The 26464-nt window shown below is 47.2% G+C and overlaps 1 protein-coding gene across 3 annotated transcripts in view; it reads right to left on the bottom strand.

The window, feature by feature from the left end:
* The window catches only part of LOC132894041 (zinc finger protein 271-like), a 78273-nt gene that overhangs the window by 29317 nt on the left and 22492 nt on the right, over window positions 1–26464 (bottom strand). Inside the window, exon 7 of one of the 3 annotated variants that reach the window (XM_060933271.1) lies at window positions 17728–19181. In XM_060933271.1, the coding sequence (XP_060789254.1) occupies window positions 17728–19181 (1454 nt within the window). Of the gene's footprint in view, window positions 1–16383; window positions 19182–26464 lie in introns of those variants that run through there. The other 2 variants (XM_060933268.1, XM_060933269.1) reach the window with 2 other exon arrangements.

The following is a 26464-nucleotide window of genomic DNA, read 5'->3' as shown; positions in this document are numbered from 1 at the left end:
CGGACACAGCGGCTGGCTGTTGGGACATGGAATGTCACTTCGCTGGGGGGGAAAGAGCCTGAGCTTGTGCGGGAGGTTGAGAGGTACCGGCTAGAGATAGTCGGGCTCACCTCCACGCACAGCTTGGGCTCTGGAACCCAGCTCCTCGAGAGGGGCTGGACTCTCCACTTCTCTGGAGTCGCCCGTGGTGAGCGGCGGCGGGCTGGTGTGGGCTTGCTTATAGCTCCCCAGCTCAGCCGCCATGTGTTGGAGTTTACCCCAGTGAACGAGAGGGTCGCCTCGCTGCGCCTTCGGATTGGGGAGAGGGCTCTTGCTGCTGTTTGTGCCTATGGCCCAAATAGCAGTATAGAGTATCCGGCCTTCTTGGAGTCCCTGGGAGAGGTACTGAGGAGTGCTCAGACTGGGGACTCCATTGTGTTACTGGGGGACTTCAATGCTCACGTGGGAGATGACAGTGACACCTGGAGGGGCGTGGTTGGGAGGAACGGCCTCCCCGATCTGAACCCGAGTGGTGTTTTGTTATTGGACTTCTGTGCTAGTCACGGTTTGTCCATAACGAACACCATGTTCGAGCATAGGGGTGTCCATAAGTGCACGTGGCACCAGGACACCTTAGGTCGGAGGTCAATGATAGACTTTGTAGTCGTTTCATCTGATCTCCGGCCCTATGTCTTGGACACTCGGGTGAAGAGAGGGGCTGAGCTGTCAACTGATCACCACCTGGTGGTGAGTTGGATCCGCTGGTGGAGGAGGAAGCTGGACAGACCTGGCAGGCCCAAACGTATGGTGAGGGTCTGCTGGGAACGTCTGGCCGAGCACTCTGTCGGGGAGGTCTTTAACTCCCACCTCCGGGAGAGCTTTTCCCAGCTTCCGAGGGAGGCGGGGGACATTGAGTCTGAGTGGACCATGTTCTCTACCTCCATTGTGGATGCAGCTGTTCGGAGCTGTGGCCGCAAGGTCTCCGGTGCCTGTCGTGGCGGCAATCCCCGAACCCGGTGGTGGACACCAGAAGTAAGGGATGCCGTCAAGCTGAAGAAGGAGTCCTATCGGGCCATGTTAACCTCCAGGACTCCCGAGGCAGCTGACGGGTATCGGCAGGCCAGGCGTGCTGCAGCTCGGGCAGTTGCGGAGGCAAAAACTCGGAACTGGGAGGAGTTCGGGGAGGCCATGGAGAAGGACTATCGGTCGGCCTCGAAGAAATTCTGGCAAACCGTCCGGCGCCTCAGGAGGGGGAAGCAGTACTCTGCCAACACTGTTTACAGTGCGGGTGGGGAGCTGTTGACCTCGACTGGGGACATTGTCGGGCGGTGGAAGGAATACTTTGAGGATCTCCTCAATCCCACCGTCATGTCTTCCACTGAGGAGACTGAGGCTGATGACTCAGAGGTGGACTCGTCCATTACCCAAGCCGAAGTCACTGAGGTGGTTTGCAAGCTCCTCGGTGGCAAGGCACCGGGGGTGGATGAGATCCGCCCTGAGTATCTCAAGTCTCTGGATGTTGTGGGGCTGTCTTGGTTGACACGCCTCTGCAACATCGCGTGGCGGTCAGGGACAGTGCCTCTGGAGTGGCAGACTGGGGTGGTGGTCCCTCTTTTTAAGAAAGGGGACCGGAGAGTGTGCCCCAATTATAGGGGAATCACACTTCTCAGCCTCCCAGGGAAGGTTTACTCCAGGGTACTGGAGAGGAGAATTCGACCAATAGTCGAACCTCGGATCCAGGAGGAACAATGCGGTTTTCGTCCTGGTCACGGAACACTGGACCAGCTCTATACCCTTCATAGGGTGCTCGAGGGTTCATGGGAGTTTGCCCAACCAGTCCACATGTGCTTTGTGGATCTGGAGAAGGCATTCGACCGTGTCCCCCGTAGTATTCTGTGGGGGGTGCTTCGGGAGTATGGGGTTCGGGGCTCTTTGCTAAGGGCTGTCCGGTCCCTGTACGAACAGAGCAGGAGTCTGGTTCGCATTGCCGGCAGTAAGTCAGACATGTTCCCAGTGCATGTTGGACTCCGGCAGGGCTGCCCTTTGTCACCGGTTCTGTTCATAATTTTTATGGACAGAATTTCTAGGCGCAGCCAGGGGCCAGAAGGAATCCTGTTTGGGAACCACAGGATTTCATCTCTGCTTTTTGCGGATGATGTTGTCCTGTTGGCTTCTTCAAACCAGGACCTTCAGCATGCACTGGGGCGGTTTGCAGTCGAGTGTGAAGCGGCTGGGATGAGAATCAGCACCTCCAAGTCCGAGGCCATGGTTCTCGACCGGAAAAGGGTGGCTTGCCCTCTCCAGGTTGGTGGAGAAGTTCTGCCTCAAGTGGAGGAGTTTAAGTATCTCGGGATCTTGTTCACGAGTGAGGGAAGCCTGGAGCGTGAGATCGACAGGCGGATCGGTGCAGCCTCCGCAGTGATGCGGTCGCTTTACCGGTCCGTTGTGGTGAAGAAGGAGCTGAGCCAAAAGGCGAAGCTCTCAATTTACCGGTCGATCTACGTTCCGACTCTCACCTATGGTCATGAGCTTTGGGTAATGACCGAAAGGACAAGATCGCGGATACAAGCGGCCGAAATGAGTTTCCTTCGCAGGGTGGCTGGGCGCTCCCTTAGAGATAGGGTGAGAAGCACAGTCACTCGGGAGGAGCTCGGCGTAGAGCCGCTGCTGCTCCACATCGAGAGGAATCAGCTGAGGTGGCTCGGGCATCTTTTTCGGATGCCTCCTGGACGCCTCCCTGGGGAGGTGTTCCAGGCATGTCCCCCCGGGAGGAGGCCCCGGGGAAGACCCAGGACACGCTGGAGGGACTATGTCTCTCGGCTGGCCTGGGAACGCCTCGGTGTTCTTCCCGAGGAGCTGGCCGAGGTGTCTGGGGAAAGGGAAGTTTGGGCTTCCCTGCTTAGACTGCTGCCTCCGCGACCCGGTCCCGGATAAAGCGGAAGAAGACGAGACGAGACGAGACATTTTTTCTTGGTTCCCAGGAGGTTATGGAACAGGTGTGCTCCCAATCAATACTCAAGAGAGGGAAGGTCCTGCGGCACTTGGGAGTTGTGGTGGCCATGTTTGAAAGCTGCCATGAACTTGCGCAGTCACTGACAGAACCCCCCAAGGCAGTCACTCTGGGAGCGCCATCCTTCCTGGGGCGTCCACGCTTTCTTGGTGCTGGTTTCTCAGGGTACTGACCGTGAAATTCCTGTATCAGTAAAGGGTCTAGAATGTCCTTGGCAGGTACCCATCTGCGATCCTCCAGACCATACCCCTCTCAATCCACCAAATATTCCGGGTTTCCTTGTCTGCGTTGAGAGTTGAGTATCTTGTGTACCTAGTACACTGGTCCTCCTTCTATTTCCACTGGTGCTGGGGATTCATTGGCAGGTGTGTTTTCGGCTAATAGTCCCAAGATAGCAGGTTTGAGACAGGAAATGTGGAACACGGATGATAAGCAGTTGCAGCAGCTCCAGTTTGTATGATACCTTGTTGACCTGGTGAAGGACCCTGAAGGGACCGATGTACCTGGCACTGAGCTTCTTGCATGTGTTGGAGTTATGTAGGTCTCTGGTGGATACCCATACTCTGTCCTCTGGTGTGTATATGGGGGTTTCTCCTCTATGCCTGTCTGCATATTGCATGTATCTGCTGGCCACTAGTTCAAGACATTGGTGAACACCCTCCCATACCTGTTCACTTGAACCAGGCATCGACAGCAAGGATGAGTGAATCATCCCAAAGGAATAACAGAGGTTGATATCCTAGGTCGCACTGGAACAGCGTGAGTTGAGTGGCTGAGTGAGTTTTGAGCATATTCTGCCCACAAAAGAAACTGGGACCAGTCCTTGGTGTTTTTGAGGCAGAAGACTCTCAGGAAACAACCTATTTCTTGGCCATGGTCTCTGGGGTTCCACTTGGCCATTAGACTGAGGGTGATGTCCTGAGGTCAGACTCACCGAGACGTCAAGGTTATTCATGAAACTGGCCCACAATCTGGATGAGAACTGGGGTCCCCGATCACTCACGATATCCTCAGGGATCCCAAATACCTGAAAACCTGGTTGAATATGAGCTCCACTGTTTTGAGGGCTGTGGGTAGACTGGGTAGGGGAATGAGTCTGAGTGTCTTAGAGAATCAGTCTACCACTACCATGATTACAATTTTGCTTTGCAATCTAGGTAAGTCTCTGATGAAGTCAATTGCCAAGTGGGACCATGGTCTCTGGGGTATGGGTAATGGCATGAATTTACCTATGGGTAGGGCTCGAAGTACTGAGCAGGATGATATTAACTGGTTGATATCTGTCCTCATGTTCTCCCAACAATACTTGGTCCTGAAGAGTTGGTACATATGCCTACTATTTGGGTGTCCCGTGGCCGGAGATGAGTGAGCCCAGGTGATCAGGTGGCCTCGGTACTGAGGTGGGATGAACGTGAGCCCCGCGGGACAGTTTCCAGGTGGATTGTAGGGTTGGTTCCGGGCCAGTTTCTTATCAAATCTCCCAGGAGAGAGCATTCACAAAACACTTGGGTGGCAGGATGGGTGTGGACTCAGCACTGGTAGTGGTGGAGGCATACAAGTAAGATAGTGTCTCAGCTTTAGTGTTTCAGGAACCTGAACAGTATACAATGGTGAAATTGAACCTTGTGAAGAATGGAGCACGTCCTGCCTATTGTGGATTCAGACATTTTGGGGATTTGAGATATTCCAGGTTCTTATGGTCTGTGAGTATGATAAATGGATGAGCGGCCCCCTCCAGCCAATGTCTCCACTCCTCCAAGGCTAACTTTATAGCCAACAGTTCTTGGTTCCCAATATTGTAGTTTTGTTCAGTGGGAGTAAATTTTCTGAAAAAGAATGCTCCTGAATACAGCTTGAGTTTCTCTCCAAAGCACTGGGATAGGACTCCACTGACTCTGGTCTTGGAAGCGTCTACCTCAACAGTGAAAGGTTTTGAGGAGTCTGGGTGTTTCAGGATGGGTGCTGTGGTGAAGGCTGTTTTGAGTTGGGCGAAAGCTTCTTCTGCCCCATGGTTCCATTGTAGATGTTTTGGGCTCTTTTTGAGTCATGCAGTGAGTAGCGCAGCAATGGTACTAAATTCCTTGATGAATCGTTGATGGAAGTTAGCAAATCCAAGGAATTATTAGAGTTCTTTGACAGAGATGGGTGTGGGCCAGGAGCTGATGGCTGAGACCTTGTTGGAGTCCATACTAACCCCATCTGTGCTAATGATGTTTCTTAGGAATGACATCTTAGAGGCATGGAACTTGCACTTTTCAGACTTAACGTACAGTAGGTTCTCCAGGAATCTGCCGAGTAGTGCTTTGGCATGCACATGGTGACTGGTTTTGTCCAGGGAGTAAATCAAAATGTCATCTATGTAAGTAATCACATAGCATCCCAACATGTCCCTGAGCACATCGTTGATCAGGCACTGGAACACACAAGGCGCACAAGATAGTCCATATGGCATAACTAGATATTCATAGTGACCAGAGGTAGTGCTGAACGCTGTCTTCCTCTCATCCCCTTCCCATATACACACCAGGTTGTAGGCACTTCTGAGGTTGAGTATGGTGAAGATGTGTGCAGATCTAAGTTCTTCTAATGCTGATAGTACCAGAGGTAATGGGTATGGATATTTCACAGTGATTTGATTGAGGCCTCTTTAGTCAATGCAGGCCCGAAGGCCTCCCCCTTTCTTCTCCACACAGAAGAACCCCACAGATGCTGGAGGGGTAGATGGGCAGATATAACCCTGCTGTAGAGCCTCCTGTACATTGGGTTAATTCCTCTGAACAGGACCTTAAGGTGAGAAAGGCACTGGCATGGAGGGCCCTGAATGGCATGAACAGTGTGTGGAACTCCAAACTCCCCTGACACATCAAGCTGAGCTTCTTCCAGGTGACTGTTGAGTCTGTCCTCCTGTATGGCTGTGAGAGCTGGACTCTGAAGCCCTCCATGCAGAAGTCCCTGGATGGGTGCTACACCAGAATGCTGCGTGCTGTGCTAAACATCAACCAGAACCAACATATCATCAACAAGCAACTGTATGGAGGGCTACCAAAGCTCAGCGAGAAAGTGGTGTCAAGGAGGATGAAGCTCGCTGGTCACTGCCATAGACATCGAGAGCTCCAAGCCAGTAGACTGGTGCTATAGGAGCCAACACATGGGCGGCGGGCACGAGGACATCCCACCCCAACATATGTGGACATGCTGAGGAGAGATGCAGGAGTGGAGAGTTCTGGGGAACTGTCCGGATGTATGAAGGATCGAGACAACTGGAGACTCCGCTGTTAAGCTTGTCTAAGGATGACTTAATGATGATGTACATACTCCTCCATCATAGGTTGTTCGGTTCTAGAAAGAGGGTAAATGCAGCAGCATGGAAGGGTAGTACCAGGAAGGAGGTACTGTCATTTGGTCGAGGGGGTAGCATAGACCATATAACAGACCCTCCAGGATTTCGCGATGTTGCGATTTGCAACTTCAACGCAAATTCAACCAATCCCCGTGAATTCAGGGCGGTGTTGCAATTATATCCAATCACCGCAACTTTCCCGCAAATTTGACCAATCGTTGGCGTCGTCTTGAGGTGACGTCGATAAACTACCTTCCGCCTTACTTCCGTGTATACGTTCAAGAGAAGCAGCATGTGCGCAGTGTTGCCAGATTGGGCGGTTTCCCGCCTAATTTGGCGGTTTTAAGTGCATTTTGGCGAATTTTGAATATATTTTGGACTGGAAAACGTCAGCAGTATCTGGCAACATTGCAGGATGTGCGAGTCAGTGTTTATGTAGGCTTAAATTCTGTTACTGAAAGTGTGTTATGTTTACAGTGAAGGACTGTGTGCACTTTACATTATTTTTTTAATTAATACAAGAAATTAATGGATGCCAACATTTTTGCCAAAATGGTATTTTATTTTCCATTGTTTAGGCAGCTTCAGCATCATACTGTGAGATTCTGTTCAAATTGTTTTTTCTTCTTCTATGAAGCCTGAGCCATTTATTTTATTAGTTTATAATTATTGTTTAATTTAGTCTTCAGGAGAGACTGCCTGAACACACTACTAGTATTAATAGTTTTTTTTTTCTTACATGAAAGCTGAGGCATTTATATTATATTTTAAGGTAACTTCATGTTGTGCTGAGGTTCTATGCGCTTTAACTTTTGAATCAACAGGTGCATTTGGATAAGTAAAGCCTATTTTTCTGCATTTTTGTAGTCCTGGTAATCTTTTATATTGGTAAAGTTGTTTATAGGACCATTTCTCAGTGTCTTTGTTTTTGTAATCAATAGTTTTTCAGTAATAACTTAATATTTAACACATCACTCAATTTTAATCACAAAAAGAGAAAATTGCAACAATTTCTCGCAACTTTCACTTCCTCCCGCAATGTAATTGCAACAAAAACCTAAAAAACACCGCAACTTTCATCGCAATTTTTTGGAAACCCCCCCCGCAACATCAGACATTTTAGCCTGCAACAATCACAAAAAAGGCCCACGAAATCCTCGGGGGACTGATATAACACAGTTGTATGGTCTATGAGGGGGTAGTCTGCAAGTTTTACCTTTGCTGAAGACTTCACAGAGATCGCAATAGCAGGCTGGGACCTGTTCAATGCCTCCAGGGGAAGGGCTCTCCACGGAGGTGGAAGTCAGAGTGAGTCGAGGCAGTTGCAGACAGTTCTGGTGGCAGGATGAGGACCACTTCAAGATTTCCTTCTGTTGCCAGGAGATGAAGAGATCATGCATTTGTAACCATGGAAATCCTAAGATGATACTGTGATTAGCGGTTCAGGTAACATACAGGGAGAGGTGCTCTTAGTGCAGAGCCTCAACTTGGATCTCTGTCTAGTTCTTCTGGTGACCAATCCCTCTCCAATAGGGCCTCCATCAATAGCGCGGCGGCTCACTGGTCACTGGAGTTCCTCAGTGGGCAGCTCGAGCCTCTGAACGACCTCAATGTCAATGAAGTTGCTCTCTGCCCCGGAGTCTAGCAGAGCAGAGAGAACATGGGCGGTTTCTGATATGGACAGCAAGATGCTGAGTTTTAGGAATGGATGGGAAGGAGAATGTTTATGACTCACTGGGTGACTGGACAGTCCTCCTGCCCAGATTGGTCATGTTTTCTGGAGATCACAGACCAGACGGGACACTTGGCCAGCAAGTGACCAGGCTCCAGGACAGTTCCGGAGGAGGTGATCTAATTTAATAGCCAGTTCTATGAGAGAGTCCAAAGTGTGCTGTTCATCTCTACGTGCCAACTCAGTAAGGATATTGGGGGACAGACCCTGACAGAAAATGGCCTTTAATGCAGGTTTGTTCCATCAGCTACCAATGTACGAAACTCTAATACATAGCCACAGTTGTTTTCCTTTGTCGTAGGGTGTCGCAATGTGCTGGAGTGTTTGGTGCGCTTATATAGGGAGCTTAGATGTGGAACAGGTTTGCTCCCAATCAATACTCAGGAGAGGGAGGGCACTGTGGCACAGGCTTATAGAACTCAAGTCCAGGACTTGGACTCGAGTCCGACACATGCCTTAATTTTGAGGACTTGTGACTTGACTTGAACTCGAGCACTGATGACTTGGACACGGACTTGGACTCATGCATTAACTGCATTCAGACTTGTAAATTGGAGATGAAGACTCTGATTTTTTCTTTATTTTTTGTAACACGCCATATTAATTTGGCATAAGATATTTATATCTACATTCATTTTTGTACTAATTTCGTGCAAAAGTGTCACAGCTGTGCACCCTGGTGTGTGCATCAGACAGACTCTTGGGCATGCTCTGGACAGTACACACACCAAGCAGACTCTCGTGCATGCGCCGTAAATGACTTGCACCTGCACAGGATTAAGGTGCAATCTGCATGCCAAAATCAAGACTGTTAAAATGCTCTCACTCCTTCTCAATGTTGCTATACTTACTCTCTTGCACCAAGAGTTTGTGACTAATGTACAGCACTGGGCGTTCCTCCCCCTCCACCATCTGGGACAAAACGGCCCCCAAGCCCTCTGTCCAATGCATCAGTCTGTAAAACAAAAGGGAGAGAGCAACCAGAGAAGTGTAATTGTGGCCCCCCACACAGTGCAGCCTTTACCTGGGTGAAAGCCCATTGGCATGGCTCTGTCCATTGGACCGGATCTGGTGCCCCTTTTTCAGTGAGATCAGTCAGCAGGCTGGTGGCATCTGAATATTTAGGCACAAACCTATGATAACAGCCAGCCAGCCAGCCCCAGGAACTGCCTCACTCCCCTTTAGGTCTTGACCTCGGACAGGTCGCAATGGCTACAATCTTGTCAATTTGGAGATGCATCTGCCCATGACCCAAGTGGAAGCCCAGATACCGTACTTCCACCCATCCAGTTGCACACTTCTTTGGGTTAGCCATGAGCCCCATGTGCCTCAACAACTCTAGAACAGCCCTAATATGTTTCATGTGCTGCAGCCACTCATTTTGATATATGATGATGTCGTTCAGGTAGGCCGCAGCACACGCAGTGTGCAGGCACAGTACTTTGTTCATGAGCCACTGGAACTTTGCCAGGGCCCCGATTAACCTGAACGGGTGACAAACTGGCATAAACTGAAAGGGGTGGAAAAGGCCATCTTTTCATGGGATAGGGGAGCCAAGGGAATCTGCCAATATCCTTTTATTAAATATAGTGTTGAATAAAAACAAACCATGCCTAACCAATCAAGCAATTCATCAATGCGAGGCATCAGGTATGCATCAAATTTAGACACCACGTTGACTTTTCTGTAGTCCACACAGAACCGCACCGACCCGCGGGCTTTAGGAACCAAGACCACTGGGCTGCTCCAGTTGCTGTGTGACTCCTTGACTATTCCCATTTCGACTGTGGCCTTGAGTTTATCCCAAACTACGTTTTGCTTTTTTTGTGTGTTCAGGTAAAAATGGTATGGGTGGCTATGCACAACCGCCCCGGGGGCATCTCAATGTGGTGCTCTGCGAGGTGGGTGCAACTGGGAAGGGGCTAGAACATGTTGGAAAATTCTGCTTGCAACATCACCTCCGTGAGTTGGGATGGTGAGAGGTGGTCTCCACAGGGGACCAGGGTGGATTGAGCAGCAACATTTGTTTTCATCTCCGGCACCAGCTCCCCCCCTCTCTGGAACTACCACTGCCAATGCCATGGGGGCACCCTTGTTCCATAGTTTAAGCAGACTGCGGTGGTATATCTGTAGTACCCTGCCCCATCCATTCGCTTCACCTCACAGTTGACATCCCCAATGCACCGTGTGATCTCAAAGGGCCCTTGCCACTTAGCAATTAATTTAGAGCTTGACGTGGGCAATAATACAAGAACTTTATCTTGGCCTAGGTGTCCTGCCATAGGGTTATAATGAGCCACATGGAATATGAGTTGCCTGTGGCTCTTTGGGACCAACAACAATTGTGTCACTTTTTCGCCAATCTGATTGTCCTTCATCACTCAATACAATCTAGCCTTAATTATCAAAAAGTATGGGAAAGAAAGCACAATGTTAGGGTGGAGAGTTTAACCATTGACCTCTCACTTGGTTAAAAGCATGCCGCAACTTCTCATCCCACCCCTGCTCAAGAGGGAAATCCTCTGGAAAATCCCAGAGAGAGAGAGAGAGAAGAGCTGGGGTGCTCCCCACTCTCTGTGTCACTGTGATGTGGCTCTGACATAGATGGCTCTAGAACAGCTTCCCCACTCAATGCTATGCTAGGATCACCCTGTGAAGCACTACTGCAGGACCCACCCACCACCACTTGCTCCATTAAATCCTTAAACCCTGGCCAATCTGTTCCCAGAATTAGTGGGTGTGTGAGGTGCAGACTAACCGTCGCCTCCACACTATGTTTTCCCCCGAAATTGGATCTGGAAAACCACCAGTGGGTACTCATGAACATCCCTGTGCACACACAGACCCTTCACCAAATGTACTATACCCAATGCCTCATCTTGCACCAAGCTTTGGCAGATGGAAGTCTGATTACAGCCTGAATCCACCAACGTGTGGTATGTACCCCCTTGGATACTCACTGGTATGCAGTATGCTCCAGCTTGATTGGGGGTGGTCTCTAGCATGTCGGGGATCTGGATCACTGCCCCCACCTCAATCGTGTGGCACAGGTCCTGGAAGTGCCCAGGCTCCCTGCAGTGCCAGCAGAAGTGCTGACGATGTTGCTCAGGGGTGCAGCTGAGGTGCTGCAGAATGTTGCTCTTCAAGGCAGGATACTCCAGCCTGTTGTCCAGGGTCAGTTATTGCACAGCAAGCTGTGCTTCCCCATGCAGGAGTGGCAGTAGGCGAGCTGTGAGCTGCTCAACCAGCCACCCCCATGCCTCCACAGCTTTCAAGAAGAGAGCAAGAAAGGCCTCTGGGTAGTCCTGAGGCCCCATCTTCATCAGTGTGACATGGGGGGAACCCGCTAACACTGCGGCTGGGGTACCTGTCAACACGTGCAGGTTCTGGAACGCCTAGCGATCCTCTTGCTGGGCCTGTAATAGCGCTTCAAAGCACTGCTTCTGTTCATTGTGCAGTGCCACCAGCACCTGGTGTTGGCTCCGTTGGTCGGCAGCAAGAGCATGAATAAGGTCTTTAAATGGGGAGGACTCCATGTCAACAGCGCACTTCAGACTCCCAGGTTTCGGCACCAGTGTAACAGTCCCTGGAGTGGGGCAGAACACTGAAGCACTGTGACAGGTGGGTGAATTCCAAACACTTTTTATTTTTGCCTTTCAGCTTAACTACACACACACATAAGATGACGCACAGGGAAGCTCTCTTCCTCTCGGCTTCCTCCCCCCATATAAGCCCTCAGCTGTCATTACAAGACACACGTACACACACCATTAATATGACACAGGTGTGATCACTTCTCACTCACTTTCCCTGGCCTCGCCCTCCATTCACAAACTGGCACTCAACCACGCCCCCCACTGCTACAATTATGCATAGCCATCTACCCCTATTGGGTTAACTTTGTTCATCACCTAAGTGACCACACACGCAAGGAAAATATTTAAAATAAGTTTAAATAAGGAACAAAAACCAAAGGAACAATACAAAGAACAGAAAATAAGTTTATTACAATGTTAGAAGCCTTGCATTCCACAGTCAATTCACCAGATTATCAACACAAAAATCACATAACTGCATTCCTCCAAAGACATATGGCCTGCAACACAAATCTAGGCCCTGCAGGCCTGCAAAGACATATGGCCTACACAGGCAAAGTACACCAGTTAAAAAACAAACAGCTGGGCCATGGATTAATTTTGGTTCAAAATAATATGGTTGAGCCCCCATTTGTTACACCCAACTTGTGCAGATTTCAACAAAAATAAATAAATAAAAATGAAATAAATAAATGGAGGACCATTAACCATGGAGGGCAGTTCAAAATTATATTTTTGAATTTTTTTTTTGACAATCAAGATACCAAAGATCAGATTGGACAGTCCATGGTCAGTGTGATATAAATATTGGATGGAGGGAACCTCTGGAAAATAAACACACAAAAAAATAAACATACATACATACATCAGGAAATATCATGGTGTAAGCATGTCTAGACCTAACGCCAAGCTACGCATTCGTTGACTGGTTGAAATCCTGCCAGCCATCAAACTAATGAAATGACCTGAAAATCTGCTGAAAGGTACCCAAATTCATTTCACCTCGATGCCTACATTGTTCAACATGTCAAAAATCCCTTCAGAATATAAAATCTAGAGATTTGTTACTTCACGTACACCAAGTTTGACATGAATCCAATGAACCATCTAGGAGGAGTACTGTGGACATCGATGAAAAAGCCACACTTTCTGTTGCCAAGTGGTGGCGTGCCATACCAGGCTGTTACTCTGAGCATGTGGATATCATTATAACCATCATAACTAATAACCTATTAACTTTTAGCCATATCAAGCAATGTATGCAGAATTTATGAGGCAATTCCTGTTTTTATGGTGAGACATACACTGCCCGGCCTAAAAAAAAAAGTCGCTGGTTGGATTTAAATAAGTAAATATTTAACAGCCGTTGACTGGATAATTACTGCAGTGATTAATATGTTTCAGCTTGCAACAATTCTTTTAACCCTAACTGATGCACTGAGTAGTTTCTCATTTCTTAAACAACCACGTTGGAAGTCATTATCCTGTGGTCATGGAAAAGATGTTACTGTGTTTCAGAAACATCAAATTACTGGCCTGTATCAAGCAAAGAAAACAACTAAGGAGATTGCTGAAATTACTGAAATTTGATTAAGAATTATTCAATGCATTATTAAAACATGGAAGATTTGGCAATGCCAGCACTCTTGCTCTATGTGTGCGCACACTTGAAGGATAGTGGTGAACTGTCAACTAAGCAGAAGAAATGTGCATCCGTCCATCCAGCATTGTCCACTTTTCACGAAAATCACTTCTTCTCTCTCAAATCTTCACCGATTTTTATTCTTTTTGGCAGGAAGGTAGGTCTGCCTGAGGTGCATATAGCTTCTACCCAAATTTGCGTAATTGCAATTAATAATGAAGATATGGAGTAATTAAACCTTAAAGGAACAGTCCACCGTATTTCCATAATGAAATATGCTCTTATCTGAATTGAGACGAGCTGCTCCGTACCTATCCGAGCTTTGCGCGACCTCCCAGTCAGTCAGACGCAGTCAGACGCGCTGTCACTCCTGTTAGCAATGTAGCTAGGCTCAGTATGGCCAACGGTATTTTTTGGGGCTGTAGTTAGATGCGACCAAACTCTTCCGCGTTTTTCCCGTTTACATAGGTTTATATGACCAGTGATATGAAACAAGTTCAGTTACACAAATTGAAACGTAGCGATTTTCTATGCTATGGAAAGCCCGCACTATAATGACAGGCGTACTAACACCTTCTGCGTGCTTCGGCAGCGCATTGATACGGAGCTCAGATATCAATGCGCTGCCGAAGCGCGCAGAAGGTGTTAGTACGCCTGTCATTATAGTCCGGGCTTTCCATAGCATAGAAAATCGCTACATTTCAATTTGTGTAACTGAACTTGTTTCATATCACTGGTCATATAAACCTATGTAAACGGGAAAAACGCGGAAGAGTTTGGTCGCATCTAACTACAGCCCCAAAAAATACCGTTGGCCATACTGAGCCTAGCTACATTGCTAACAGGAGTGACAGCGCGTCTGACTGCGTCTGACTGACTGGGAGGTCGCGCAAAGCTTAGATAGGTACGGAGCAGCTCGTCTCAATTCAGATAAGAGCATATTTCATTATGGAAATACGGTGGACTGTTCCTTTAACAGTTTCCACACAAATCACTTCTTCTCCCTCAATTCTTCACCGATTTTGATTCTTTCTGGCATGAAGGTAGGAGTACCTAGGGTGCATAGAACTTCTACCCAGATTTGCTTAATTACAATTATTTATGAAGTTATGGACTAATTAAGCCTTGATGAGCAGGTCAACAAAAATTGCTTTTTCTCAGTCAATTCCTTGCCATTTTGAATTCTTTCCAGCAAATAGGTAGGTATTCCTAGGGTGGATATAGCATCAATCCAGATTTGATTCATTACAATTATTAACAACTAGGAGTGGACAAGAACAGTGGAGGGCACCTGCAGTTTAAAATGCAGTACTGAGTTTGTATATACCGGTAATGCTACTACAGGAACCTTCTGTGCCAACCACTACCAGACTATACCCTTTGGGTATATAGGGATATTTTGGTGTAAATTCATGGACAAGACTGATGTCAGGAATTTTAAAAATATTTCAGTTGGACTGGCTGAGAGTAAAACTGTGCAAGGTGGCCCACTTTCGATCGTTCCTTCTGGACTAGACAGGGCCGGAATGAGCAACGCCATCACTGACTGTCTCATTTGTAAATTGTTGCACTGTTTACCCATGCAGTCTTTCACAGAGCCAAGAACCCCTCCATATCTTTACTTCTGAGAGACTCTGCCTCTCTGGGATGCTCTTTTTATACCTAATAATGTTACTAACCTGTTGCTAATTCACCAAATTATTTTTTTTAGCATTACATAACTTTTCAGTCTTTTGTTGCCCCATCCCAATTTTTTTTAAATGTGTTGCTGACATCAAATTCAAAATGAGTATATATTTTTCAAAAAAACAATCAAATTTCTTAGTTTCAACATTTTGATATGTTGTCTTTGTACTATTTTCAATTAAATATAGCAGGGCTTTCCCCAAAGCATGGATACCAATCGCTCTGCTGCGCTGTGTGACATCAGCGCTGCGCTGTAACTTGCACCCCCCCCCCCCCCCCAAAAAAAAAAAAAAATCAATACCATAAATTGAACAGGAGTAACACGGTGGTATAGTGGTTAGCACTGTCACCTCACAGCAAGGTGGATCCTGGATTCAAGCCCAGCGGCTGACGAGGGCCTTTCTGTGTGGAGTTTGCATGTTCTCCCCGTGTCCGCGTGGGTTTCCTCCGGGTGCTCCGTTTTCCCCCACAGTCCAAAGACATGCAGGTTAGGATAACTGGTGACTCTAAATTGACCGTAGGTGTGAATGTGAGTGTGAATGGTTGCTTGTCTCCATGTGTCAGCCCTGCGATGACCTGGTGACTTGTCCAGGGTGTACCCCACCTCTCGCCCATAGTCAGCTGAGATAGGATCCAGCTTGCCTGCGACCCTGTACAGGATGAGTGGCTACAGATAATGGATGGATGGATGGAAACTGAACAATGCAGAGTACTTTCTGCACCTAACAATCTCATATTTCCCTCTGAAAATGAGTAATAACTTAAGAAATAGTTAAATAATGTAATATATTACATTATTCTAGATAGTCTAGACCAGGGGTTCTCAACCTTTTGCAACCTGGGCCCCACCAAAGCTGGTTCATTGCAGTTGGGGGCCCCTCTTCTCGCCCCGCCCCCCCAACACACTCACCCGCAGTGACGCCACCCGACCTACAGCACCTTATATTGACCGATAGATAGATAGATAGATAGATAGATAGCCAGCCCTGGGCTAGATTATTATTATTATTATCATTATTTTTATTATTATTATTATTATTATTAGTGGTAGTAGTAGCAGTAGCAGCAGTAGTAGCATTATCCATTCCATAGAAATACATAGGCCTATTATCATTATTAGGCTATTGTTATAATTGGCAGTAGCACCACATTTCTAATCTGCTTTCGGGCATTATTATTATTATTATTGCCTATTATCATTACTAAGCTGTTGGCAGTAGTACAAGACTTATGTTCTTTCAGGCATTATTATTATTATTAGGCCTATTATTATTATTATTATTGCTGTTGTTGATATTATTATTATTATTTCGCTATTATTATTAATAGGCATTATTATTATTATTATTATTAGTGTTTTTATTAGGTATTTTATTAGGCTTATCATTAGCTGGCTATTGATATCATTGGGAATTGGGACCAGGCGTGAATTTAGGTTTTACTTTTTACTGTGCCTTTGTGATCTGCATTTACGTTAATGCGAGACCTGAGCCTGCTTTGCCTTACAAAGATCCTCGATTCTTGGCGAAATGTTTGACAAGCACAGTCTCAAGTCATCCTCAATTTGCGCACGATTGTGATATTTCGTTTTGAGCGCAGTCATTTTTGAAAATCCTGCCTCACACAAGTAGGTCGATGCGAATGGGATGAGCAGTTTCAAGGCTACGTCACACAGTTGCGGGTACTCCTGCATCAATGCTGCCCAGAATGTCGAAAGAGGGCATGAGGTGAAGACTGCCTTAAGTCTACTGTCACTCTTCAGCTCAATAAGCTGTTCCTGCATGTCAACTGGAAGTTCGTCAGCAGTACACACATGGATCTCGAACCCACGCAAAAGAGCGATAATCCTCTGTGAAGTATGCCGCAAACTGTTTTCTCATTACCGACAGGTGCTCTGACGCTGCTTGAAAGACAGATGAGAAATCGTGGGAAGTGCCTGCATTACTGATAAAGTCTGCAAGGCTTGGGAACATATCACAGTTCCCCCGACTGATGCGGCCACACACACAAGATTTTATGATAGATTGATGATAGATTTTATAATAGTATTGATTTGTATGTAATAGTCCAATGTCCTGCATTTTGACATGGGTAAATGTGTTGCATCTGCTTAGCTACTATAGCCTGTTAGCCCCAGATTTTTTTTTCCTCCATACATGAAGCCTACTCGCGACCCCCCTGGAGTACCTCCGCGCCCCCCCGGTTGAGAACCACTGGTCTAGACTATCCTGGTACTCAACCCAGAAGTGAAAAAGGGTTTCACTGGGTGCACTGACTGCCATTCGCAGCCATACATAAAACCAAGTTCTAGGTGCTGATCACTAGATGGCGCTGTTGCATGATTTGACCTCAGTTCTGTTCTTGGCATCCTGGAATTGGAAAATGAAGAGGCGTGCTATATTGTTCAATATTATGCATTTTTTGTTGTGCAATAAGATGAAATACAGTTTTTCCCTGAATTGACTGTTTGCAGTGTTTTTATTTCAAATGTAATTTTGCCTCTTAATTTTTTTTTAAATGTGACCTTGCACATTTGACAAGTTAAAAAACAGCAAATTTAATAATGTTGAATTGTGCCTAAATCAGCTCTAGATGCCTGCTCTAGAGCTCTGTTTCCACTCTAGAAAGAAAATCAACAAAAATAAAATGAAAAATACAGACCATTTTCAGCCAAAACTGTAATAATAAACATACTTAATGCAATGTCTCTGAGTTACTGCACTTGTGGGTCTTAAATGTAACTGAATAAGTAAAACTCTTTCCACACTGTGAGCAGTGATACGGCTTCTCTCCTGTGTGAATGCGCTGGTGTCGTTGGAGATGACCCTTTTGAGTAAAACTCTTTCCACACTGTGAGCAGTGATATGGCTTCTCTCCTGTGTGAATACGCTGGTGTATTTGGAGATGACGCTGTCGAGTAAAACTCTTTCCACACTGTGAGCAGTGATATGGCTTCTCTCCTGTGTGAATACGCTGGTGTATCTGGAGATGACGCCGTCGAGTAAATCTCTTTCCACACTGTGAGCAGTGATATGGCTTCTCTCCTGTGTGAATGCGCTGGTGTCGTTGGAGATGACCCTTTTGAGTAAAACTCTTTCCACACTGTGAGCAGTGATATGGCTTCTCTCCTGTGTGAATACGCTGGTGTATTTGGAGATGACGCTGTCGAGGAAAACTTTTTCCACACTGTGAACAATGATACAGCTTCTTTCCTGTGTGAATGCGCTGGTGTCGTTGGAGATCAGTCTGCTGAGTAAAACTCTTTCCACAATGTGAACAATGATACAGTTTCTCTTCCATATGAACTCGCTGGTGTCGTTGGAGATTCCTTTGGTCAGTAAAACTCTTCTCACACTGTAAGCAGCGATACGGTTTTTTCCCTGTGTGAACGCGCTGGTGTCGCTGGAGAGCACTATGATGAGTAAAATTCTTCCCACACTGTGAGCAGTGATACGGCTTCTCTCCTGTGTGAATGCGCTGGTGTTCTTGAAGATTACTCTGTTGACTAAAACTTTTTCCACACTGTAAGCAGCGATACGGCTTCTCTCCTGTATGAACACGCTGGTGTCGTTGGAGAGCACTATGATGAGTAAAACTCTTCCAACACTGGGAACAGTGATACGGCTTCTCTCCTGTGTGATCGAGCTGGTGTTCTTGGAGATTACTCTGTTGACTAAAACTCTCTCCACACTGTGAGCAGTGAAACGGCTTCTCTGCTGTGTGAATACGCTGGTGTTCTTGGAGATTACTCTGTCGAGTAAAACTCTTTCCACACAGAGAACAGTGATATGGCTTCTCTCCTGTGTGAATGCTCTGGTGTCGTTGGAGATGACTCTTTTGAGCAAAACTCTTTCCACACTGTGAGCAGTGATGTGGCTTTTCTCCTGCATGACAGCACTGGTGTGTTTTCCGGGCATTCTGATGACCAAAACTCTTTCCACAGTCTGAACAGTGGTGAATTTCCTTCTGTACATCACTGTGAGAAGTGTCAGAACTGAGAGTATTATACGATTTTGTCTGATTACTGGAGCCTTTGGAGGGGATCTGAAGCTCATATTTGACCTCTCCTGATTTTTGCAGTCTCACAAACTCTTCATAGTGGCATCTCTGGATGTGTTTGTGGAGGTAAATTTGAGATGCATAGGAAAGAGGACATATGGAGCAGGAAAAGACTTGCAGCAGAGCGTTGTTTACTTCTGGAGAAGTGAAAGGACAAATATTAGAAACTGAAAATGAAATGCAAAAAGGTTATAAAATGGAACAATATCAATGAGTGTTTAAGGTAAAGTAAAAACAAACCTTCAAGATTCTACAAGAATGAAGACTTAATTTCTAATTCAAGAAACCAACAACCGAGAATAAGTGGATCTGGGAATTGCTCTGTATGCAAATTCAGAAGGCTGAGGGTCACCAGAATGAAAAACAAAACAAAACTGCAGAGCACTGCTGGTGATGTCTGTGATGGAGAACACATCTGCTTAAGCCACAATTCACTCAACTCCAATCATACAGTTCCTCACACAGTTACCACTACCCTGAAGGAAACCCTGCCATGAGAACAAGATTGGTTACAATGAGCCAAGTTAACAGCACAGATTGAAGTAGGATATGTCAGTATGCATCATTCAAGACTAGAGAAGCTCACTGATCCTACATTCATTTTATCTTAATTTTTTATTAATCTTATTATTTGAATTATTTATGAACGCGTCATTGCAAAGATGCATCACATCTCACAAGAAAGAGTGGGGGTGTCAGAACTTTGTAATGATTCTACTCACATTTGTACAGTATTTGTACATACGTAATTATGATATGAAGACAGTTCAAACTCCTGGAAAGTAAAAACTTTATTAATTTCTTCAGCCATTTTCACACTCCTGGTTCTTGGTTGAATAAGTCATGAAGTCACTATCACTTCATAACATATCACTGTGGCAGTGGGGGCATGGTCAAGTGTCGGTTTGTGAATGAGGGCAGGGCCAGGGAAGGTGAGTGGCAAAGTGATTGCACCTGTTGTCAACTGATGGGGTTTTTTTTGTGTGTGTGTTTCTCAGTGATGGCAGAGCAAAGAGGTGGCTGTCTCCTGACTGGAGCTTGTGTATATCTGTGAGTGCATGTATGCATTAGAGAATGTAAACTTTTAAGCTGAAAAGACTAACTAAAAATAAAAAGATTTTATTTGGCATCATTACCGGCCTGTATGCGCTTCAGTGTTCCACCCACCCTCAGTAACATACTACAATGGTGCTGAAACCTGAGAACACTGAAGGGAACCACTCATGTAGTCCACCCCCTTCAAGGGCCTCGTCCATACCCTCACTGCTGCTCAACAGAGCCAACACAAAGGGCTGATTGCCCTGCGCAAAGAACAGGAGCAGCACTTCAAGGCCTTGCTGCAGGCTCAGCAGGAAGATTGCCAGGCATTCTGGCACCTGCTCGTGTCGGTGGGGCCCTCAGCTGGTGCATCCGTGGACCCCCACTATGTCACTCACCTTCATGAAGATAGGGCCTCACGACGACCCGAAGGCCTTCCTCATGCTCTTCAAGCAAGCTGTGGAGTCATGGGGGTGGCCGGGTGAGCAACAAGCGGCTCGCCTTCTGCCGCTCCTGACCGGAGAAGCCCAGCTCGCCCGCCCAACAGTTCCCCCATCGACAGCTGGCTCAACTACACCGACCTGAAGCAAGCCACCCTGCAACGTGTCGACTGCACCCCAGAACAACACTATCAGCACTTCCACACACTGACTCTGGAGGTGGTCGGCCGGCCATTCGCTTTTGGCCAACAGCTCCAGGACACCTGCCGGTGGTGGCTGAGGGCAGAAGATCGCAACGCCGATGGGGACAGAAGATCGCGATGCTGACAGGGGCAGAAGATCGCGATGTCGAGAGGATCATTGATGCAATGACGCTGGAGCAGTTCATCGTATAGCTGCCAAAAGGGATAGCAGAGTGCATCCAGTGCCACCGCCCGGTGTCGCTGGATTGCACGAATGAGTTGGCAGAGGACCATCTAGCAGTGGTTCCAGTGGCAGGCAAACATCCTGTCTCTTCTCTCTCCCTCACTGCCCCCTCTTCCCATCCCTGCCTATGCACCATGGAAATGGGGGCCGACCCCCCTGCAACCGGCTTGCTGAGCCTGTGGTGTCTCCCTACCTCTCCTTATGTATCTGTGTCTTCTATCCCTCAGGTGAACGATCCCCGGATCGCCAGTGCAGAGGTGAAGCCTGGGCCGCTATGTTGGCGCTACGGGGAGGCTGGGCATTTCCAGGACCAGTGCTATGGGATGGAGGTGGGGTCCATGGTCCAGATCCCCAACGCACCAGAGACCGCCCACGATCATGCTGTAGCGTATCGTATACCGGTGAGTATTCAAGGGAATACATATCACACATTGGTGGATTCAAGCTGCAATCAGACCTCCAGCCACCAAAGCCTGGTTCAAGGTGAGACATGGGGGGGTATGATTGGTGAAGATATGTGTGCACAAGGATGTTCACGAATATCCGCTAGTGTCCATTCACATCTAATTTCAGGGAACAAACCATAGTGTGGAGGCAGCGGTTAGCCTGTGCCTCAGGCACCCGCTGATTCTGGGACAGATTGGCCAAGGTTTAAGTTTCTAATGGAGCATGTAGTAGTCACCGGGTCCAGCAGTAGTCTGTCACGGGGTGATCCCAGCGTAGCATTGTCCATGTCAGAGCCATCCACATCAGCACCGTGTCAGAGCGACATGGAGAGAGGGGAGCGACCTGCCCTTCCTATCCCTCACTGGGATTCTCTTGAGGATTTCCCCTTAGAACAAACGTGACATGAGACTCTGCGTCATGCTTTTGACCAAGTGAGAGTAGTCGATACTTAAACTCTCCAGTCAAATGCAACACTCTCCTACCCGTACTTCGCGATCATTAAAGATTATACCGTGTGATGCAGGACACTCAAATTCACAAGAAAGTAACCCAGCTGGTAATCCCAAAGAGCCATAGGGAACTCATATCCCATGTGGCTCACTTTAACCCTATGGCTGGACACCGAGGTCAGGATAAGACACTAGCCCGCATAACGGTCTAGTTCTATTGGCCAAGGATTCATGGGAATGTCCATAAGTGGTGTGCAGCATGTCATGAATGCCAGCTGGTGAATCCAGCGGCCACTCCAAAAGCCCCATTGCACCCTCTTCCCTGACTGAGACCCCTATTGAAAGAATTGGTATGGATCTCATCGGGCCATTAGATCAGTCTGCACAAGGGTATCGCTTTATTTTAGCCCTAGTTAACTATGTAACGCAATACCCGGAAGCAGTCCTGCTGCATAAAATTTCTGCACAGAATGTAGCAGAGACACTGTTTAAAATAATCTCCCAAGTTGGGATTCCCAAAGAAATCCTGACTGACCAAGGCACTACATTCATGTCACCCATGCTTCACAAACTCTACGAGTTACTATTATTCATCCGCACCAGCGTTTATCACCCACAGACAGACAGCTTGGTTGAATGGTTTAAACAAACTCTTAAAAACTTAATTCATAAGTTTGCAAGCGAATACACGCGTAATTGGGATAAATTGCTTGAGCCCCTGTTGTTCACAGTACAAGAGGTCCCGCAAGCCTCCACGGGGTTTTCCCCATTCGAATTATTATATGGGCGTAAGCCTCTCAGCATTTTGAACGCGCTGCGGGAAAATTGGGAGGAGGGAACTTCGAACAGTAAAAATTAAATTCAATACATTCTCGACCTGCATGCAAAGCTCCACACACTCCGTCACCTAGCCCAGGAGAATTTGTGGCAGGCGCAAGAATGTCAGGCCCAGCTGTACCACGGGGGGCACGCTTTAGAGGATTCACTCCGGGAGATAAAGTGCTTGGATCATTACCCACTTGAGCTCAAAATTACTCACCAAGTGGCGAGGGCCCTTTGACGTCACACGGCGAACTGAGGACGTTGACTATGAGGCGACGCAAACAGAGAGGGGAGGGGCGATACAAATATACCACCTCAACCTACTAAAGCATTGGAACGAGGGGGTCCCCGTGGCATTGATAGGTCTGGAGAGGGAGGAGCTGGGACCAGAGGTAAAAATGAAAGTGATCACTCAAGTCACTTTGGTACCCTGTGGAAACCACCTCTAGCTGGCCCAACTCATGGAGGTTGCCAGGTTGCAAGCGGAGTTTTCAAACATGTTCTCTCCCCTCCCCAGCTGCACCCACCTCATAGAACACCACATTGAGATGCTCCCAGGGGTGGTGGTGCGTAGCCACCTGTACTGCTTATCCAAACACAAGAAAGCTGTGGTTTGGGATGAACTCAAGGCCATGTTTGAAATGGGAATAATCAAAAAAAAGAGTCCCCCAGTGATTGGAGCAGCCCGAGGTTCTTGGTCTGTAAGACGGATGGTTCAGTCTGGTTCTGTGTAGACTATAGAAGGGTCAATGCGGTGTCTAAATTCAACACATACCCAATGCCTCGCATTAAGGAGTTGCTTGATCAGTTAGGCACTGCTTGCTTTTACTCAATATTGGGTTTGTCAAAGGGATATTGACAGATCTCCTTGACTCCTCTATCCAGAGAAAAAAAAAACCCTGCCTTTTCCACACCATTTCACTTACACCAATTTGTCACCCTTCCTTGTGGGTTATTCGGCGTTCCCGCAATGTTCCAGTGGCTCACGGACAAAATCCTCTGTCCGCATGTTGCTGCCTACCTAGATGACATCATTATATATAGCAATGATTGGCCGCAGCACCTAAAACATCTCGGGGCCATCCTGGAGTTGCTGAGGCATGCGGGCCTCATGGCTAACCAGAAAAAGTGTGCGATTGGGCGGATGGAAGTACGGTATCTGGGCTTCTACTTGGGTCATGGGCATGTGCATCCTCAAATTGACAAGACTTCAGCGATTGCGGCCTGCCTGAGGCCCAAGACCAAAAAGGGGGTGAGACAGTTCCTGGGGCTTGCTGGCTACTATCGCAGGTTTATACCTAACTATTCGGACGTCACCAGCCCGCTCACTGATTTCACTAAAAAGGGAGCACCAGATCCGGTCCAGTGGATGGAGCAGTGCCAACAGGTGTTCACTAGGCTAAAGGCTGCAGTGTGTGTGTGTGTGTGGGGGGGGGGGGGGGGGGGGGGGGGGGGGGGGCAATTTTACACTCCCCTGATTTCTCTCTCCCTGTTACTTTACAGACAGACATGTCGGACAGAGGGCTGGGGGCCATTCTGTCCCATGAGGTGGGGGGGGGAGCATCCAGTGCTGTACATCAGCTGCAACCTCTTGATGTGAGAAAGTAAATACAGTGGCATCAAAAACGAGTGTCTGGCTATCAAGTGGGTGGTCCTCACCCTCTGGGATTACCTGCTGGGGCACTTCTTCACTCTCCGTTTGGATCATCGGTCCAGTAGCTCCACCGCATGAAAGATGACAATGCGTGGATCACCCGTTGGTATCTTGCCCTTCAGCCTTTCAAATTTGAGGTGGTCCACAGGCCAGGGGGTGCAGATGGTGGTGGCGGAGCCATTGGACTTCTTTCCCGTGGGGGGGGGGGGCATCTCCCCAGCCTGAGTCAGGCGGTGGGTGTATGTGGCAGCGGGTGCATGGTTTGTGAATGGAGGGCGGGGCCAGGGAAGGTGAGTGATCGCACCTGCTGTCGATTTATATATATATATGGGGGGGAGGGGGACAGCAAAGAGGAGGCTGTCTCCCAACTGGAGCTTGTGTGTGTGTGTGTGTGGTGTGCGTGCGCACAGATATGTACATCAGAGAATGTAAACTTTAAGCTGAAAGCCACAATAAAATTTAAAATACTGTGTTTAGCATCATTACCCGCCTGTCTGTGCTTCAGTGTTCCACCAACCCTCAGGGACATACTTCACTCACATATCAAAATATCACATGATCAAAATAATGCAGGCTGTCAGGGCTCTCATATCTGCCTTATCTTTTGGCTCTCACTTTTAGTTATGCCATCATAGCTAGTCTTACTGGAGTCCCAGCTTGCACTCAGCACACAATATACACTGCTCTTAACCATTATATGACAATGAACATGCCTAACAATCTGTGTTTCTTTCTCCATCTCTCTCCCCCCACCCCCTCTCTTAAGCTACACACCCCTCACCCCTTTATCAAGCTACATATGCTACTCCTGAGATATTAGTGATCCTGACCACTTCTGCTCTGTGGACCTGCCTGATCCATTCTGATGCCCTACTTTCACCTTGCTCCTGCTGACGATGGCCCCATATGAACAGTCTAAAGATGCACTTACAGTGTCTTGCAAAAGTATTCATCCCCCTTGGTGTTTGTCCTGTTTTATAGCATTACAAACTGGAATTAACATGGATTTTTGACGAGTTAGCACCATTTGATTTGATTTACACAACATGCCTACAACTTTAAAGGTTGAAATTGTTTTATTGTGACACAAACAATAATTAAGATGAAAAAACAAATCTGGAGTGTGCATAGGTATTCACACACCCCCTCCCCCCAGAGTCAACACTTTGTAGACCCACTTTTTGCTGCAATTACAGCTGCAAGTCTCTTGGGGTATATTTCTATTAGCTTAGCACATCTAGCCACTGGGATTTTTGCCCATTCCTCAAAGCAAAACTGTTCCAACTCCTTCAAGTTAGATGGGCTGTATTGGTGTACAGCAATCTTCAAGTTATGTCACAGATTCTCAATTGGATTGAGGTCTGGGCTTTGACTAGGCCATTCCAAGACATTTAAATGTTTCCCTTTAAACCACTTCAGTGTAGCTTTAGCAGTATGTTTAGGGTCATTGTCCTGCTGGAATGTGAATCTTCGTCCCAGTCTCAAACCTCTGGCCAACTCAAACAGATTTTTCTACAGAACTGCCCTGTATGTAGTGCCATCCATCCTTCCTTCAATCCTGACCAGCTTTCCTGTCCTTGCAGATGAAAAATATCCCCACAGCATGATGCTGCCACCACCATGCTTCACTGTAGGAATGGTATTCTCAGGGTGTTGGGTTTGCACCACACATGGCAGTTCCCATGATGGCCAAAAAGATCCATTTTTGTCTCATTTGACCAGAGAATCTTCTTCCATGTGTTTGGGGAGTCTGCCACATGCTGTTGGGCAAACTCAAAACATGTTTTCTTAAGCAATGGCTTTTTTCTGGACACTCTTCTATAAAGCCCTGCTTCGTGGAGTGTACGGCTTAAAGTGGTCCTATGGACAGATACTCCCATCTCCACTGTGGATCTTTGCAGCTCCTTCAGTGTTATCTTTGGTGTTTTTGTTGCATCTCTGATTAATGCTCTCCTTGGCCATCCTGTGAGTTTTGGTGGGTGGGGCCTTCTCTTGTCAGGTTTGTAGTGGTGCCATATTCTTTCCATTTTGCTATAATGGATTTAATGGTGCTCCCTGGGATATTCAAAAGTTTGGGATTTTGTTTATAACCCAACCCTCTATACTTCTCCACAACTTTGTCTCTGACCTGTTTGGAGTGCTTC

Source organism: Neoarius graeffei, chromosome 11 (genome assembly GCF_027579695.1).
Source record: "Neoarius graeffei isolate fNeoGra1 chromosome 11, fNeoGra1.pri, whole genome shotgun sequence".
NCBI classification, from domain to species: domain Eukaryota; kingdom Metazoa; phylum Chordata; class Actinopteri; order Siluriformes; family Ariidae; genus Neoarius; species Neoarius graeffei.
The sequence above is the reverse complement of the archived record's forward strand: the minus strand, read 5'-3'. Positions and strand labels throughout refer to the sequence as shown.